We start from the raw sequence: 15259 nt of genomic DNA, 5'->3' as shown, positions 1-15259 counted from the left end.
ATGGAAACCCACCCGCTATCTAGCTGGCCTCTGGCTTCTCTCTTTTAAAGTACCAAATCTATTTCAGCTGATGACCGGCATACGTGAGAGCTCAACATATGGGAGCTGTGCTGCTTATGCGCTCCCGGCTGTGATCCCCTATGTGTTGAATGCATCCAAGCAATTCTTGGTGTCACAGCTCCCTCACAGCACTTTTAGGTGGCTTCACGTGGCCAACGTGCGTCGACATAAGCTATAGCTTGTGGCACATGTTTTTTGGGGGTGGGGTTGGCATGAATGTCCCGGTGGCGTTGTTTCGCCGTAGACCAGCATGCACCTGGTAGCATTGCTAGCTAGAGCTGGACTGTCATGCAGTGTGAGCCGTGCCACTCTGCTGCTGACCAGCCATGAGGATGTCGATGCTGGGCGTTTGTCTGCATAAATGACCAATAAGCATGGGCTGCGAGAGCCCGTCTCAATCCTTTTGCTTCACCTGGAGCTGCCACTTATCCGCATCGTCATGCACATGAGCAGCATCCCCGCCCATACACATTCGCTTGTGCCACCTCCTCCTCCTTAAGCAGCAAGATTTCCGCTCCTCTGTGGCCCCTATCGGGATCGAACCGATGACCTTGGCGTGCCCATGGCTATTAGCACCACGCTCTAACCAGCTGAGCTAAGGGGCCCCATTTTCCTGCAGCTGTACGACAGTCGTCCCTGATGCAATAACAGCCACAACCGCTACAACTGCCACAACGGCGACAACGGCGACAACGGCGACAACGGCGACAACGGCGACAGCCGCTACAATGGCGACAACTGCCACAACGGCGACAGCCGCTACAACGGCGACAACTGCCACAACGGTGACAAGAGCGACAAAGGGGCCCAATTTTCCTGCAGCTGTACGACAGTCGTCCCCGATGTAATACAGCCACAACCGCTACAACTGCCACAACGACGACAACCGCTACAACGGCGACAACTGCCACAACGGCGACAACTGCCACAACGGCGACAGTCGCTACAACGGCGACAGTCGCTACAACGGTGACAACGGCGACAGTCGCCACAACGGCGGCAACGGCGACAACGGCGACAACGGTGACAGCCGCTACAATGGCGACAGCCGCTACAGTGGCGACAAGAGCGACAAACGCAACAGTCGCAGCAGACGCGTTGCGTGCAACAGTTGTGCTCTAGGTCATCGGTGCACAGTGCATGCCGGGGTCCGGGGCTCACCTACCACGCCTACTGTACATATATTTTGGAGCTGTAGCATTTTCGTTATTGGGCTACCTCTGCAAGCCCGCCGGCTTTCCTCAGAGCCGGAAAAGGGCGGGCCCCCCCTGCATATATCCGTATAGGCTGGTGCTAGGGCGGCATGTGTGATAATTGATGGGGAGTGCCAACGTGGTGAGAGCTGTGCTTGTTGCAGCAGTGCTGATGCGGTGGGAGCTATGCTTGTCAGAGCACGGGAGGCAGGACGCTGGGGCTCATAACCTTTTGAAGAGACGGTGTCTCCCTGGAACCTAGCAGACATGGCGAAGAGTCATTGGCTGTTACACGTAGTCGGGAGGTCCACGACCTGCCACCGACAGCCCCTTGCTTGGGCGTAAATGTATGAGCCTGAGGTGCCGTTACCGGCACACAGCAGGGGCTCGGCCGCCAAGTCCGCTCAGCAGACACAATCGCAGCTTGCTAGCCGTCAAACCAACACGCACATGAGGGACTTGTAAGTGGTCCCCTTGCAAAGTTTTCTGTAGATTCCTTAAAAGTCATGTGCTTCCGGATGCCAGCCTGAGCCAATCCTGCCAACTCGACAGCCAATTCGACACCCGAACAGGCCAATTCGATACCCTGCAAGGCTTATTCGATACCTGCAAGGCTAATTCGACACCCGGACAGGCCAATTCAGGCCCAGCACTGCGCAATTCCAGGGCTCCACAGCACAATTCGAATACCTCAATTCAAGACCTCGGCGGACCAATTCTTGTGGCAGGAATAAAATCCAGGCTAATGCTGCGATAGAGCTCTTCCCCAATTCCCGCCCCGATCCTACCCTCCTGCTGCACCCGTCTGATCGCGGTTCTCCGTCGTCAATCCTGGTGGCCACGGATGGCTACAGATGATGAGAACTATGTCCAGAACTGTGAGCTATGCCAACGCAATAAAGTCCTGTCTGGTAAGCCCCACGGCCTTTTGTGTCCCTTGCCTGTGCCGGCCACCCTTTGGGAAAGTGTCACCGTGGACTTTGTTGTAGCTTTGCCCAAAACTGAGGAAGGATTTGATGCAGTTTTGGTCATGGTAAACCGACTCATGAAAATGGTGCACCTGGCACCTACGGTATCATCCTGCACAGCTGAGCAAACTGCACGTTTGTTCTTTGACAACATAGTGCGTTTGCATGGTGTCCCCAAGAATGTTGTGACCGACCGCGGATCACTATTTGCCAGCAGATTTTGGGGCACCCTGGGTGATCTGTTAGGCATGCGTGTTAACCTAAGCACCGCCTATCACCCACAGTGTAGCAGCTGACCGCTGAAAAGGTCTCTCGAGTTGCTGGCGGTCGCGCTCTGCGCGTGTTTATAGCACCGTACTGTGTACTGGCTGCTACATTCCCCCCCCTTTGAAGGGAACCGTCCCGGGCCCTTAGAGCCTCGTATACCGCCAGCCTGTGCCTACCTTCGCCTACCCTCGGGCAGTGGGTACTTACTCCACGTCACGTCATGTGCCGGCTCACATGCGCCTAGCCGTCTTCAGGTTTTTCAGGCACAGAGACAGTCCAGTCGGTTCAGCTATTTTTATAATTTGTGCGATATTCGCTCTCTGAGTCGCCAGAACCGATTTCTACTCAAGCGTGATTGGTGGGGTTTGAACCGATGACTTCAGGATCGTGAATTTTCACGAGGTCTCGATACCAAATGTAGCAGCTGACCGCTGAAAAGGTCTCTCGAGTTGCTGGCGGTCGCGCTCTGCGCGTATTTATAGCACCGTACTGTGTACTGGCTGCTACACACAGACTGATGGACAGACAGAACGTACAAATCGCACTCTTGGCGATATGTTGTGCAATTATGCAGGTCGTACACCTTCTTTGAATTGAATTGTTACAGGGTGGGAGGCTTCTGGGCCATTTGAACACATTGTCATTTTTGCGATTTATCATACTGTACAGCACCATCCAACATTACCACACTGTACAATGCCATACGAACTGGAAGTCCAAGGCGGTTGATCCTGCCTTCTAGGATCCCTCCTCATCCGTTCACCCGAATGTCCGCAGAGACAGAGGGTTCAGCAATCGCCATCAATCCAGCGTGCGAATCTCGATCCATCAACTGTGACCTCAACTCCACATCTCTGCAGCTAGCCATAATCTCACGCTCCCGACTATGTCGGGGGTCTCCCCAAGGAATCGACTCCAGGATCTTAAACTGTTTAAGACAGTAGTGTCGACCAGACAAGACCCTACACCTTCTGTCTGGGACACATATCTAACCGCTGCTGAATTTGCGATTAATAATGCTGTGAATCACGCGACTGGCAAAAAGCCCATTCTTCCTGAATTACAGGTACAATTGGCAGGAGTTGGATGTCAACTTGCCTGCAGCAAAGACGTTTGCCAAGTCCTTTGTGTCCCGACTGACTGACGCTAAATCTTGCCTTGAAGCTGCACAGCAACGTACGGTGGACTACTTTAACAAATCCCGACATGCCATCACCTTCTCGCAAGGGCAGTTGGTGATGCTGAGCCTGCGGTCCTTAGCGGATGGTCCTGCCAGGCTAATTCGACACCCTGTCAGGCCAATCCGGCACCCGGACAGGCCAATTCAGGCCCAGTACAGCCCAATTCCGGGGCTCCACAGCGCAATTCGAATATCTCCGGCGAGCCTGCCAGAACAATTCAAGACCCTGACGGACCAATTCTTTTGTCAGGAATAAAATCCAGGCTAATTCTGCGACAGAGCTCTTCCCCAATTCCAGCCCGGATCCTACCCTTGTATGGTCCTCATAAACTGTTACCTCACTGGGTGGGGCCATTTCCTGTCGTGGTTGGGTCTACTGCAGTCGAGCTGAAACTACCAACTAACATGTGTGTCTATCCCACACTCCATGTCTCTCTAGTCTGACCTTTCCGTACTACTGACTCTGCTGATGCGCTTCTGCCAAAATCTGCTCCTACTATCACGGAGCCAGGAGCCATTAGTTGGCTTTCAGGCAAGCAGACATTTTACAGGGTCGAACGGATAATCCAGTATCGTTGAACGACCGCGTAGAATGTCTACGTTCAATGGATACTGGATTATCATTCAACGGATACTGGATTATCGGCCTACTTCCCAAATAGTAGGCCGAAACTGCTCGCTGTAAGCGCACTGTGCACGAGTATCTTGTCAAATTGGCTGGGTACTCGGCTGAGCATAACAGTTGGGAACCAGAATTTAACTTTACCCCTGACCTGAAACCTCTGCTGGAAAAAGCACGGCAACGAGCACGGCGAGGTAATATTTGCGGGTTTAAGGTAGCTCCTGCACACGTTTTGGCCCGATTCTGCTCTGCTAGTTTCTTACCATGCATCAGGATCCTGCATCTAGAGGGGGGATAGTTGTTGTTACAGGGTGGTATAGCTTCACCAGTGGCCTCCTTCCCGAGGCATTTCCCTGCTCTCACCTGCGAGATGGGCACCCTAATCCATTCACCCCATCTGACTTCAGAGTGTATTCTTTGGGTTCGGCAACTCAGCACCAGCATCCAACCAAATCTAGCGGATCAACTTTGTTCCTGGTCAGCTCGCAAGTTGATTTTTTCACATCCTACACCGTCCACAAGATGGAAGGCCACCTCCCATTTCATCACCCCTCAAACACCTGAGGAGTTGGCAGGCGGATTTGTATTCCGGGAGCAGAAGTCAGGCCATAACCTCTGCCAGCCACCTGTTGTTGTATACCGCTTCTTATATCTGGTCCCAAACTGATACATTTTGTCTGATCTTTCCGTTTCCGCTTGGCATGGTTGAGGATAAGTTGCTGGAATAGGTAACTGAATTCCAACTGCCGATTTTGCCGCCTGTCTGTCAGGTTTATGGCTCCGACCTCTGAGTCTGATTGTGAACGGGAAGCTGTCGTGGATGCCTACAAGTAAACGTCGCCTTATACTGGATTCACATGCTACGTTACGTTGCGAAAACTTTTTTGGAAAAGTGGGCCTGAAAAAGTCACCCAGTTCACATGGGACATTACGACGACGTTGTGTTCGTTGGCGCGAGCTGTGTAAACCATCTCCATTTTATGTCTTTCAATGGCCAAAACTTCAGCACATCCCCTTAGAATCGCAATATATAATCGACGGGTTATTGGCAGCCCTGCCTACTGCAATGGCACTGCATCCCGCGCGAGCCGCGTTTGCCCTAGCGGCCACTATGGATGAAATTTTTGACAACCTTGAGGATATGTTCAATTCTCAATGGCAGTGCTTGAGCGTGTGGGCCGATGCGGCGCGGCCCATGCCGCCGGAAGTGCGGCCGACTTGCCATTCCGCGGACGGCTTCAGCCCTGATACTACAATGGGTTACATATTGGCTATGTAAGCGGTCGTGCGCGGGCGAGCAACACGAGCGGCGTTGTCCTTGTTCATTTTCCAAAATAAACTGCAGCGGTGTGACTAGAAATTCGGTCGGAGTGCAAAGCGCGCACAATTTGTCAAATATGTGGTCTTTATAAGCGATTGGGCTTGACTGATTCTTATAACTCGCGAAATTGGCGACGCAATTCAGGTAACGGTACGAGGGGTCGAAATTCACCCCCCCCCCCGGTCACTTTAGACTTTTCGTCCACTTTACCGGTAACGTACCGTTACCATGTCCGAACCGACTACTTTTCCCAAAAAGTCTTAACGTAACGTAGCATGTGAACTGGCTATTAGGCGGAAGTCCATACGTGCAGAAGTATGGGCGGGGGTCGTAGCACAGGCTATGGCTGGGATGCTGGTCCCTGGCTTGTGGAGCCCCGTCATCAATTGGAAGCATGGATCAATGGTACGCCATTCTGGGACTGGACCGCGCCAGTTCGGAACTGGCGGTACGATTCATGGGATGGCTGCATCCCCGCTATTTAACTCTTCCAATCGGTGTCTTCTGAGGCCACCATCCAGTGGTATCTTGGTTAGATACAACACCCCAGCATGTACCGGTGACCTAGAGCACAACAGTTGCATTCAATACTGATGTTGCTGCAGTGACGACTGTTGTACAGCTGCAGGAAAATGGGGCCCCTTAGCTCAGCTGGTTAGAGCGTGGTGCTAATAGCCATGGGCACGCCAAGGTCATCGGTTCGATCCCGATAGGGGCCACAGAGGAGCGGAAATCTTGCTGCTTAAGGAGGAGGAGGTGGCACAAGCGAATGTGTATGGGCGGGGATGCTGCTCATGTGCATGACGATGCGGATAAGTGGCAGCTCCAGGTGAAGCAAAAGGACTGAGACGGGCTCTCGCAGCCCATGCTTATTGGTCATTTATGCAGACAAACGCCCAGCATCGACATCCTCATGGCTGGTCAGCAGCAGAGTGGCACGGCTCACACTGCATGACAGTCCAGCTCTAGCTAGCAATGCTACCAGGTGCATGCTGGTCTACGGCGAAACAACGCCACCGGGACATTCATGCCAACCCCACCCCCAAAAAACATGTGCCACAAGCTATAGCTTATGTCGACGCACGTTGGCCACGTGAAGCCACCTAAAAGTGCTGTGAGGGAGCTGTGACACCAAGAATTGCTTGGATGCATTCAACACATATGGGATCACAGCCGGGAGTGCATAAGCAGCACAGCTCCCATATGTTGAGCTCTCACGTATGCCGGTCATCAGCTGAAATAGATTTGGTACTTTAAAAGAGAGAAGCCAGAGGCCAGCTAGATAGCGGGTGGGTTTCCATCCTCAGTCACTTGCTCGCTAGACCCTCTGCGTGAGTCCCTTTGACAGCCAGCTACCCACTCAGCAGCCAGCCACCCCTTGACCCAGTTTATCTGGAAGCCGGCGGGCTTGCAGAGGTAGCCCAATAACGAAAATGCTACAGCTCCCAAATATATGTACAGTAGGCGTGGTAGGTGAGCCCCGGACCCCGGCATGCACTGTGCACCAATGACCTAGAGCACAACTGTTGCACGCAACGCGTCTGCTGCTGTTGCTGTGACTGTTGTTGCTGCTGCTGTTGCTGCTGTTGTTGCTGCAGTGATGACTGTCGTACAGCTGCAGGAAAATGGGGCCCCTTAGCTCAGCTGGTTAGAGCGTGGTACTAATAGGTAATCGGTTCGATCCCGATCGTCTTAGGCTAAACATTTGTTACCATCGAATGTGTCCACGTGTCAGTATTTTCCGTCTAAAGCTTATCTAGCCGAGTACATGAGGGGAGCGTCCGGTGTGGGTTGGCTAGCACGTGCGAACCTCATCAGCAGGGCCTCCACCGACTGACCTGGGACCTGCACGCCGTCAAGTTTGTGTGTTTGGGGGGCACAACACACAACGAAATTCACTGCCGGTGTCCGCAGAAACTCAATAACCAAGGAAGATCGGCCCCATAAAATCACATACCAAGTGAAACAGATTGGGCCTGAGGGGTTCCCAAGGATTCACAAAACAGCAGGATATATACTTGCTTGGCCTTCAAATGGCAGGACGTTCGTTTTGGAGAGAGGAGCACGGCCCACACCAGGTAGAAGGGCATATTGCTTGGCAGTTAAGGGTCGTCGTCCGAACATGACATGGGGAACCATGCGCACCAACACTTCTACTACCGCCGCTATTGTTTTTACACACCACTCCTGGTGAAAACGAAGATGCCATGTGATATGAAGGGAGGAAAGGGGTTGATGTACTCCATTCCACTGATTGAACCCCCTATCCTGCTCTGGCCCGTCCTGCAACCCTAGGGACGAACCCAAATCCTAACCAGCTTCCATGCACTCACACATACACTCACAACACATGCTTACCTGCATCCCCTCCAAGTACGGCTCCATATGCGTCCACTCCCAGCGGGGCCTTACTCGGAACAGCGCTGCGAACCTCTCCCCCGGCTCCCGCGGCAGTGAGGATGCGGGGAAGGGGCTGATGCGGGCATCGGCTCCAGAACCTGTCCAGGGGTATAGGGAGGGCATATCCCCATGGTGGCAGGTGGAGGAGGGGGAGACCCTCCCCTGCAACTCCTACACTGTACAAGTCCATTTTAAAGGCTTTCAGCATCACCGATTGGGCTGGGAAACGAATTCAAGTAATGAACGAGCTGGGAGCCTTTTACCCACTACCAGCCACCACAGATCCTGAGCCACTGAGTCCCCCGGGGGACTATTCGGGAAGGGGTCACTAGTGGCGGGTAGTGGGGTAACACGGAAGAATCATGGCTCTTCCCCACAGAGGGTAACGACTGCAGCAAATTCAAGAATGAAAAACAACTGCTGACACCCAAAGCTGTAAACTAACCCTCCTCATATGTGTGTGTCTGTGTGTCTGTGCGTGTCTGTGCGTGTCTGTGCGTGGGGGGAGAGGTAGTAGAAGAAAGGGGAGAGGTCCCAGCAGGTGCGGCGGGAGACTAAACCCCCACCCCCACTCCACCGGGGGGTTAGCGGGATTGCCGTACACTGTGCACCACGACAGGCAAGTGAGACAGGAAGTAGGGCGAATCATGCACATGAAGAAGTCTGCAAACTCATCAACTGATGAGTTTACTGTGGACAGTGGGGTTGGGGTCGAGGGGACCGTATCGTACCGTCGATAAGTGCCTCTGATCGCAGCATATCTAGGGACGGCGTCAACCCGTACGGTACGGCACGTTTCCATGCTTCAATGAAGTCGTTGAGCAGCATGGTACGACCGCCCATCACCCGGCTTGCGAAATGGACACACACCTGTGCGGGATTGAGCAGTTGGGGGTTGAGATGACGATTCAAGCGTGGGGTGACGGTTCAGGCAGTCAAGCCTTGGCAGTTGGATTTCTGGAGTTACGGAACGTCGTACGGCATGAAGCTACTCTGCGAACACGGGGCTGGTCTCCTTACGAGAGTTGGGAGGGGATCAGGGAAAATTGGGGCCTTATGGTTGTTGTGGTCCGCATACACATGCGGCCACCATCACACTGGGAGGGGGATGGTTGTGGGTGGTTGCGGCGGTTGACAGTTAGTGAACGGAGAAGATGGGAGGGAGGTAAGGCGGGAGGAGTCCTCTGAGAAGATGCCGGGGGAGAGCTGAGGGCTGCGGGGACGCAAGTTGGATGTGGCCGCCGGTGAAGGGGGCTGTGGGCGGAGGTAGTTACTGGCGGTTAGGGCCCCTCGAGCTCAAGTCTTGTACAGTACTGCAGTTGTACGACACAAGAGGGACCGGGACCGGTGCCGTGGCCATAGGAAAGGGCCCCCCTCTCTTTCCCTTGCATAATCATTTTCATACACCTACAACTCGATACAACGAGCGCACCTGTGCACAGCTACTGTTATTATACTATATGTTATTATATCACATATATGTATGTATGTGCGTGTGTTACAGTTAAAGAGATGATAATACCTAAAAAGGACGGGGGTGTAGAAAGCGCAGTTTTAATCCCATGCTTCAAAACGAGAGGGCTTGACAAGAGCAACCAAAATGTAATTTTACTTCTTTCGTTGTGCAGCGGAAGTTATGGTGGTGGTGCTGGTGGTGCTGGTGGTGGGGATGGCAATACGGGGTTTGGGGCGGGCGGGGCAAGAGCATGGCCGGTGAAAGTGTGGAAGGAAGCCTGGCCAGGCCATGGGCGAAAAAGGGCTTCTTCCTATAACCCCCCACCCCCACCCAAAACACACACAGACACACAAAGTCTGCCTCTCCGCAGCCTCATCCCCCCTCGCTGCCCTTCCCATCTTTTGAGCTTAAAACCCTAACTACCCAACCACCTCAACCAACCAACGGCCTTACCTTGGTTTCATCCAGGCACCACACGCGGGGATTACCTCGGGCACCACCAGGGCCCCCATCGGACTCAGCTCCCACCGCTGACTTGCCGTACACGCTTAGACAATGCCGTACTACGTCAGGGTGGTATCCATCTTGTCTCAAAGACTCCACCAACACGTCCTCCCGCAGGCACCCCACCGGCATACCCTCCTGCTGGGCACTGGGGTGGGTAGCGGGGTGGGGTGTGTGTGTGGAGGGGAATAGGGTGCGGTAGAGAGACGTGCAATGCGAGGACAACTACTGCCAACGGGGTGTAGAGAGGGGTGTGAGGCGTGTCTGGCGAGGATGTTGGAACGTATGTGGGCTCACCGAAACTCAGTTACCCCTTTTGGACGCTAGTCTGGGCTGATGTTTCCTGTTCTCCGTGGCTTTTAGGCGTTGTAGTATTGCCCTTGGGCCGTCGGCTCGTATGGGTAGTTTTACAGGTATGGGGTCACGCACCCCCAACCATGTAACACACACACATATGTACGTGTATATGTATATGTATGGTAAGTAAGAGCAAGGCGTCCAACACCCCAGCAAGCCCCGGAAAGGCACCTGCTAATGGGGTAATATTCGCGTCACCCCCTCCCCCACCCCCTCCCCTCCCCCCACCTCCCCCCAGCTCTGAGACCCCCCCCCTTTCACAGCCCTCACCCCTAGGCCCTATCCCCTACCCCCGACCCGGGAGGGCGTGTGCTGCCCCGAGTAGTCCTCCGGGGGATTCTTACCTCTTACACCCCCTCTTCCCCCTAACCCCGCCGCCAGGCCGGTGTAAAAACGCTTTCTCCACCTCACATCACCTGTTTTTCTCTATGCTCACGTCAGCTTACGGTCCTTTGCTCTTCATCGCCTTTAAACTTACTTTTAGAATACTAAAGGGGTTTTCCTGCTTTCTTCCTGCTTTTTGTTTTAGTCTTGGCGGCTAGGTAGGTAGTTTTCAGCTATCCTCATGACTACATCATCACGAGGGACTCCTTCGCAAGTCGCGACTGGTTCGTTACTTCTTACAAACTTCTGGTGTATCAGTCTTTCTTTGGCGTCAGCTTCATTCGTTCGTGGTTCGTCCTTTCCCTAAAGCCCTAAAACCCTGACTCCTCCCCTTCCTCCCCCTCCTCCTCCTCTTCTCCCCCTCCTCCCCCCCCTCCTCCCCTTCCTCCCCTTCCTGCCCCTCCACCTCCTCCACCTCTTCTCCCCCTCCTCCCCGGGGTAGGGGCACCCCTCACATCTTTGCGCTGCATTGCTCAGTCAGTACGAACACGCATCACACACACACACCCCTAACCGCCGCCTGCCAGCCAGCCCGGACACGCTCAGACGCCAGCACTCACGTAAGCAGCACCAGCTCAAGCAGCGAACCCAGGTAGTTGGGATCAACTGCACGCCAACGACCAGCCAACTGTAACGCTCCCTCAGCCGCCAGCGCATTTCGTAACTCCTCTGGACTGGCCTGGACGAGCAGTTGAAAGGTTTTTGCCGTATTGGACGAGCAAAACAAAGCGCAGTGAAGGAGTCTTTTAAACCTCAGGGGGCAGTGGACGAGCAGTACGACACGGTACGGGTCTTTCGACGTATTGCAGGCTTCGGGCCCCCGTGAATACTAGTGGAGAATAGAAGAGGGCCAAAGCGAGCGATTTATATCTTTACGTCTTGCATGTACGGCATGTACTGCATGCATAGATGGTGGAGCCAGTCCACATGGCTTGCAACATGTGTCTGGCGAACCACAACCGAATTAACGGCTCAACCACACCTGAATCCTCTCCAACAGCTCCCCAAACGTGTAACCACCTTTCACTCCTCCTCCTCCTCCCCCTCCTCCTCCTCCACGGCCTGCTGCTGCCCCCGCGGCTCCTGTCGATCGCCTCCCCCCCTCGATGTACGTGTCCAGGTCCGCAATACCCGCCGCTGCCATCTCCGTATCCGTCTCCGCGCCAGCCCCTTCCGCAGGTTGCTCGTCCTCAACGCCGTACGGATGAGCCCAAATCAAGTCCCTTATGGGATCTAATCGGGGGGCCACTTCCACCAGCTGAAGCCCCCCGGTCCCCCCGGAGAGGGTGGAAGGGAAGGGAGCAGTGGGGAAAGACGAACCCCACGTGAACGAGTGAAGCTGATGCCAAGGAAAGAGTGGCCAGTAGGCGGGCCGGGGGCCCCCCCGGAGAGCTGTGAGTGCGAGAGAGCGGATGTGGCAGTCCCGGAAGGGAACCGGAATGTACTTTGTTTCCCGTACTCGGGAAACGGGGAGCAGGAGGTAGTGGAAAGGCACATCACATCACGTCACACCGCACCGCACCGCACCACGGTAACTACCCCGGGGAGATCAGAGAGAGAAAACTACTCAACCACGGGGCCCCCATGGGCTTGTACGGACACCCCCGCACTTGTGCAGTTCCGTTCGGAACGGAACGTTCGAACGGAAATTCGGAAAAGTTCGGAACTTCAACTTGTAACTTAAGCCACGCACGCCACGCGTCACGCGGTGTTACACCACAACAACACAACACGCCAGAAAACCCCAAGCTCGGCTTCTTCCCAAATTAACACGGCAAGTGAGTAGCAGCAAAACCAGCGGGAAGCGCAGTACATGCCGTGTCGTACATACCTCTATATGTGAAGTGCTGGTGGCGTTCACTGCCACAGGACCCCCGAGGCGAGCAGCGGAGCGAAACTGAGGAGGGGGGAAGAACTGAGGAGGGGGGAAGGGGGGTGGAGGGGGACGAAACACATCCGTACACCTAACTGGGGGAACCCACACGACAAGGAAAACACCGACACAACCTACATGATTGCGCGCAGCCCCAGAAAGGCGGTATGGACCTCATGAAACTAGAGGCGGGGAGGGGGAACACCCTCCCACACACACTCTCACACGCACACCCAGACACACATAATGCACGGTACGGAAGTAGGATTCCGTACTCCGCTTCCAGGGTGGCCGAATATGTCAGCAGGCGCCGTCACTGATTTGATTACTTGGTAAATGGACAGCGTACTCCGTCCCGAACCCCCGGGATGTGGAAGAGAGGGGAAAAGGAAGGTGGACACACTGCATATGCGGGTGCACGTGCGAGTGTACATACATACCTACGTACATACATACACACATCCTGCCCATAAGCGTAGACTGAACACGCTCCATACACAGCGTGTGCGTGTGTGTATACGTACGTAGGTTATAAGTATCTGACCGGGCCTGACGACACTGGCTGGTCAGGGGCTGCTACCCGGCCCCAACGGAAAGACCGCCTGAGCTCTCTCCCGCGGACGGGGCCTCTGTCCCCTCCCCCTCCTAAGCAGCCGAGAACCTCAGGTCCGCTAGCTCCGCTCTCCTCCCCGGGAGGGGGGATGAGGCGCCACACACTCTCACGAGTCAAGGCTCCACCATGGAAGTGCAAGACTCCTCTCAACCCCGGCCTCATCCGGCTCTCGGGGTAGGGGTTCACTAAGACAGAAAAAAAACGGGCAACCCCGCACAGACCCTACCCCTCTCTACTAAGGCACGAGGCCCTACTAGAAAGCTCGGTCTCTCACCCGATGCCACGCCGCGGGGAAGCGGGCGGGGCTCAAGAAACCCGCGGCGCTAACCCCCTTTCGAAAGCACGCGGCGATGCGCGGGCACGGACTAGGCTAGCAGCTATCAGCTCACCGACGGGGCTTTGAGGCAGCACCACATCGGCACAACTCACACGCAGCGTCCCTCAGTCTGCTCTACAGCCCCCCCTTCGCCTGCGACTCCTCCCAAGCCCCCTACAGCAGCGACCTCTCAAAAGCCCCTCCACTGCCCCTGCCTTGCCGCAACCTGTGGTGAGGCGAGCCATTCCCCTCGAAAAGCCTTCCGTCCAGACCCAACAAAGGTTAACCCTCCCCCTCCCAGCCCAGCATGTGTGCGTTTCTCTGCATGTGCGCGTTTGTGTGTGTGTGTGTGTTTGTGTGCGCGCGCACGTGCCACAGAACTGAGCCATGAATAGGAAGTGGCGAGGAGGGTACACGACAGCAATTACAACGACAGAGGTAGCTTCAATATCGCACAGGCGTTCACCTGCCGGATCCCCCTAACCCTTCCCATGCAAGCCGCTACGCCCCCAACCACCGGGGTCCACGCACTCACCTCCTCTTCCTCCTCCTCTTCCGGGCCCACCAACAACTGTAAGTTGGTCGTCTCCACGAGTTTCATGCTGTACGTACGGCATGAGGTGACGAGTACGGCTTCTTCTTCCTCGCCGCCCTTGATGACGACCCTGTAGGTATAATGTGTTTGTGTTGGGGGACGAGGTTAATTACAAAGAAAGGACAAAGCTGATCTGAGTGAAGTTGTGGGATACGGGGTGGAGGTTTCGAAGGGGCTTTGAGGGTGTGGGTATGCGAGGGTGAGGAGACGGAGATAGGGAGGAGGAAGCCTAGGGCCAACCCAGAGGAGGCAAAGTGGGTCACGCCCTGTGACGTTGTGTGACGAGCTCGGTGGCTGGTGGGAAAGGATGCGGGGATGTGGAGGCAGTTGGTAAGTCTGGAACTGACAAGTTGTGTGCGAAGTGGCCTCGAGTGTTAGGTACCGAGGTTTATGCACCGCCGTTCGTTACATAATCGATGGGGGGTTTGAAAAGTCATGGTGTGGGAGCCGTGTGGGAAGGTATGCCAAGCGCGCATTCAGGCTATAAAAACGAGGAAGTGACACGTTTGCGGAACGAAGCAGGTGCTGGACGCTTAAGAGGATACGCACTGAGGAAACGCTTACCCCTTCTCCATAATCTCCTGTAGCAGCTTTTCATCCACTTCGAGCAGGCGTAGGTCGCTGCGAACACCATCGGCTGCATAGGCAATGGCACGCGGCTGACCAGGCTTCAAGCCCAGCGTGGACATTTTTGGACTCGGACACAACGTAGCGTGACACTTTTTTGTTAAATAGCTTTTGCCATAACCTTTGGACTTTAACCCTTTTCCCAATAGTTTGCCTCGACTGATTTTGTAACGCAGTTCGGCTTCCCTTGAAGATCCTTAGGGTTCGCACGTAGCATGGAATACTTCTTAGGATGCGCGGATAAGTATGTTAACCAGAACATCGTTACCCGAAGTACCGAAGTCGCGCCAGAATATAGTGGTTTCGGAGACCTATGAGTCTGACATATGGGACCCTTGGCTTCATTCTTTATTTATAATCAATCCGTTGCTAGAGGCTTTCATGTCGGACGTATGTTAAACCACGAGTACACGTAATCCTCATAACATCGCGTTTACGCAAAGATTTGAAGAGCAGGTCGCTAATCCTGGTTACTCCTGGATTGCCCGAGCAGACGATACGTTAGATGGCGTCTTGCATATCC

At 54.6% G+C, this 15259-nt stretch overlaps 1 protein-coding gene across 1 annotated transcript; it reads right to left on the bottom strand.

Annotated features, from left to right (window-relative positions):
* Positions 1-6852: 6852 nt before the first annotated feature.
* On the bottom strand, positions 6853-14971 carry VOLCADRAFT_108324 (uncharacterized protein). Its single transcript, XM_002958752.1, has 12 exons — positions 14674-14971; positions 14050-14179; positions 12544-12627; positions 11695-11970; positions 11273-11391; positions 9921-10119; positions 8743-8881; positions 8578-8614; positions 8457-8503; positions 7970-8109; positions 7757-7798; positions 6853-7456 (listed from the first exon to the last, which is right to left on the bottom strand). The coding sequence occupies exons 1-12, from the start codon at positions 14796-14798 to the stop codon at positions 7364-7366; spliced, it is 1431 nt and encodes a 476-aa protein (XP_002958798.1). The 5' UTR covers positions 14799-14971; the 3' UTR covers positions 6853-7363.
* Positions 14972-15259: the final 288 nt, after the last annotated feature.

The sequence above is a fragment of the Volvox carteri genome (assembly GCF_000143455.1).
Source record: "Volvox carteri f. nagariensis unplaced genomic scaffold VOLCAscaffold_105, whole genome shotgun sequence".
NCBI lineage: Eukaryota > Viridiplantae > Chlorophyta > Chlorophyceae > Chlamydomonadales > Volvocaceae > Volvox > Volvox carteri.
This window is presented reverse-complemented; position numbering and strand designations above follow the sequence as displayed.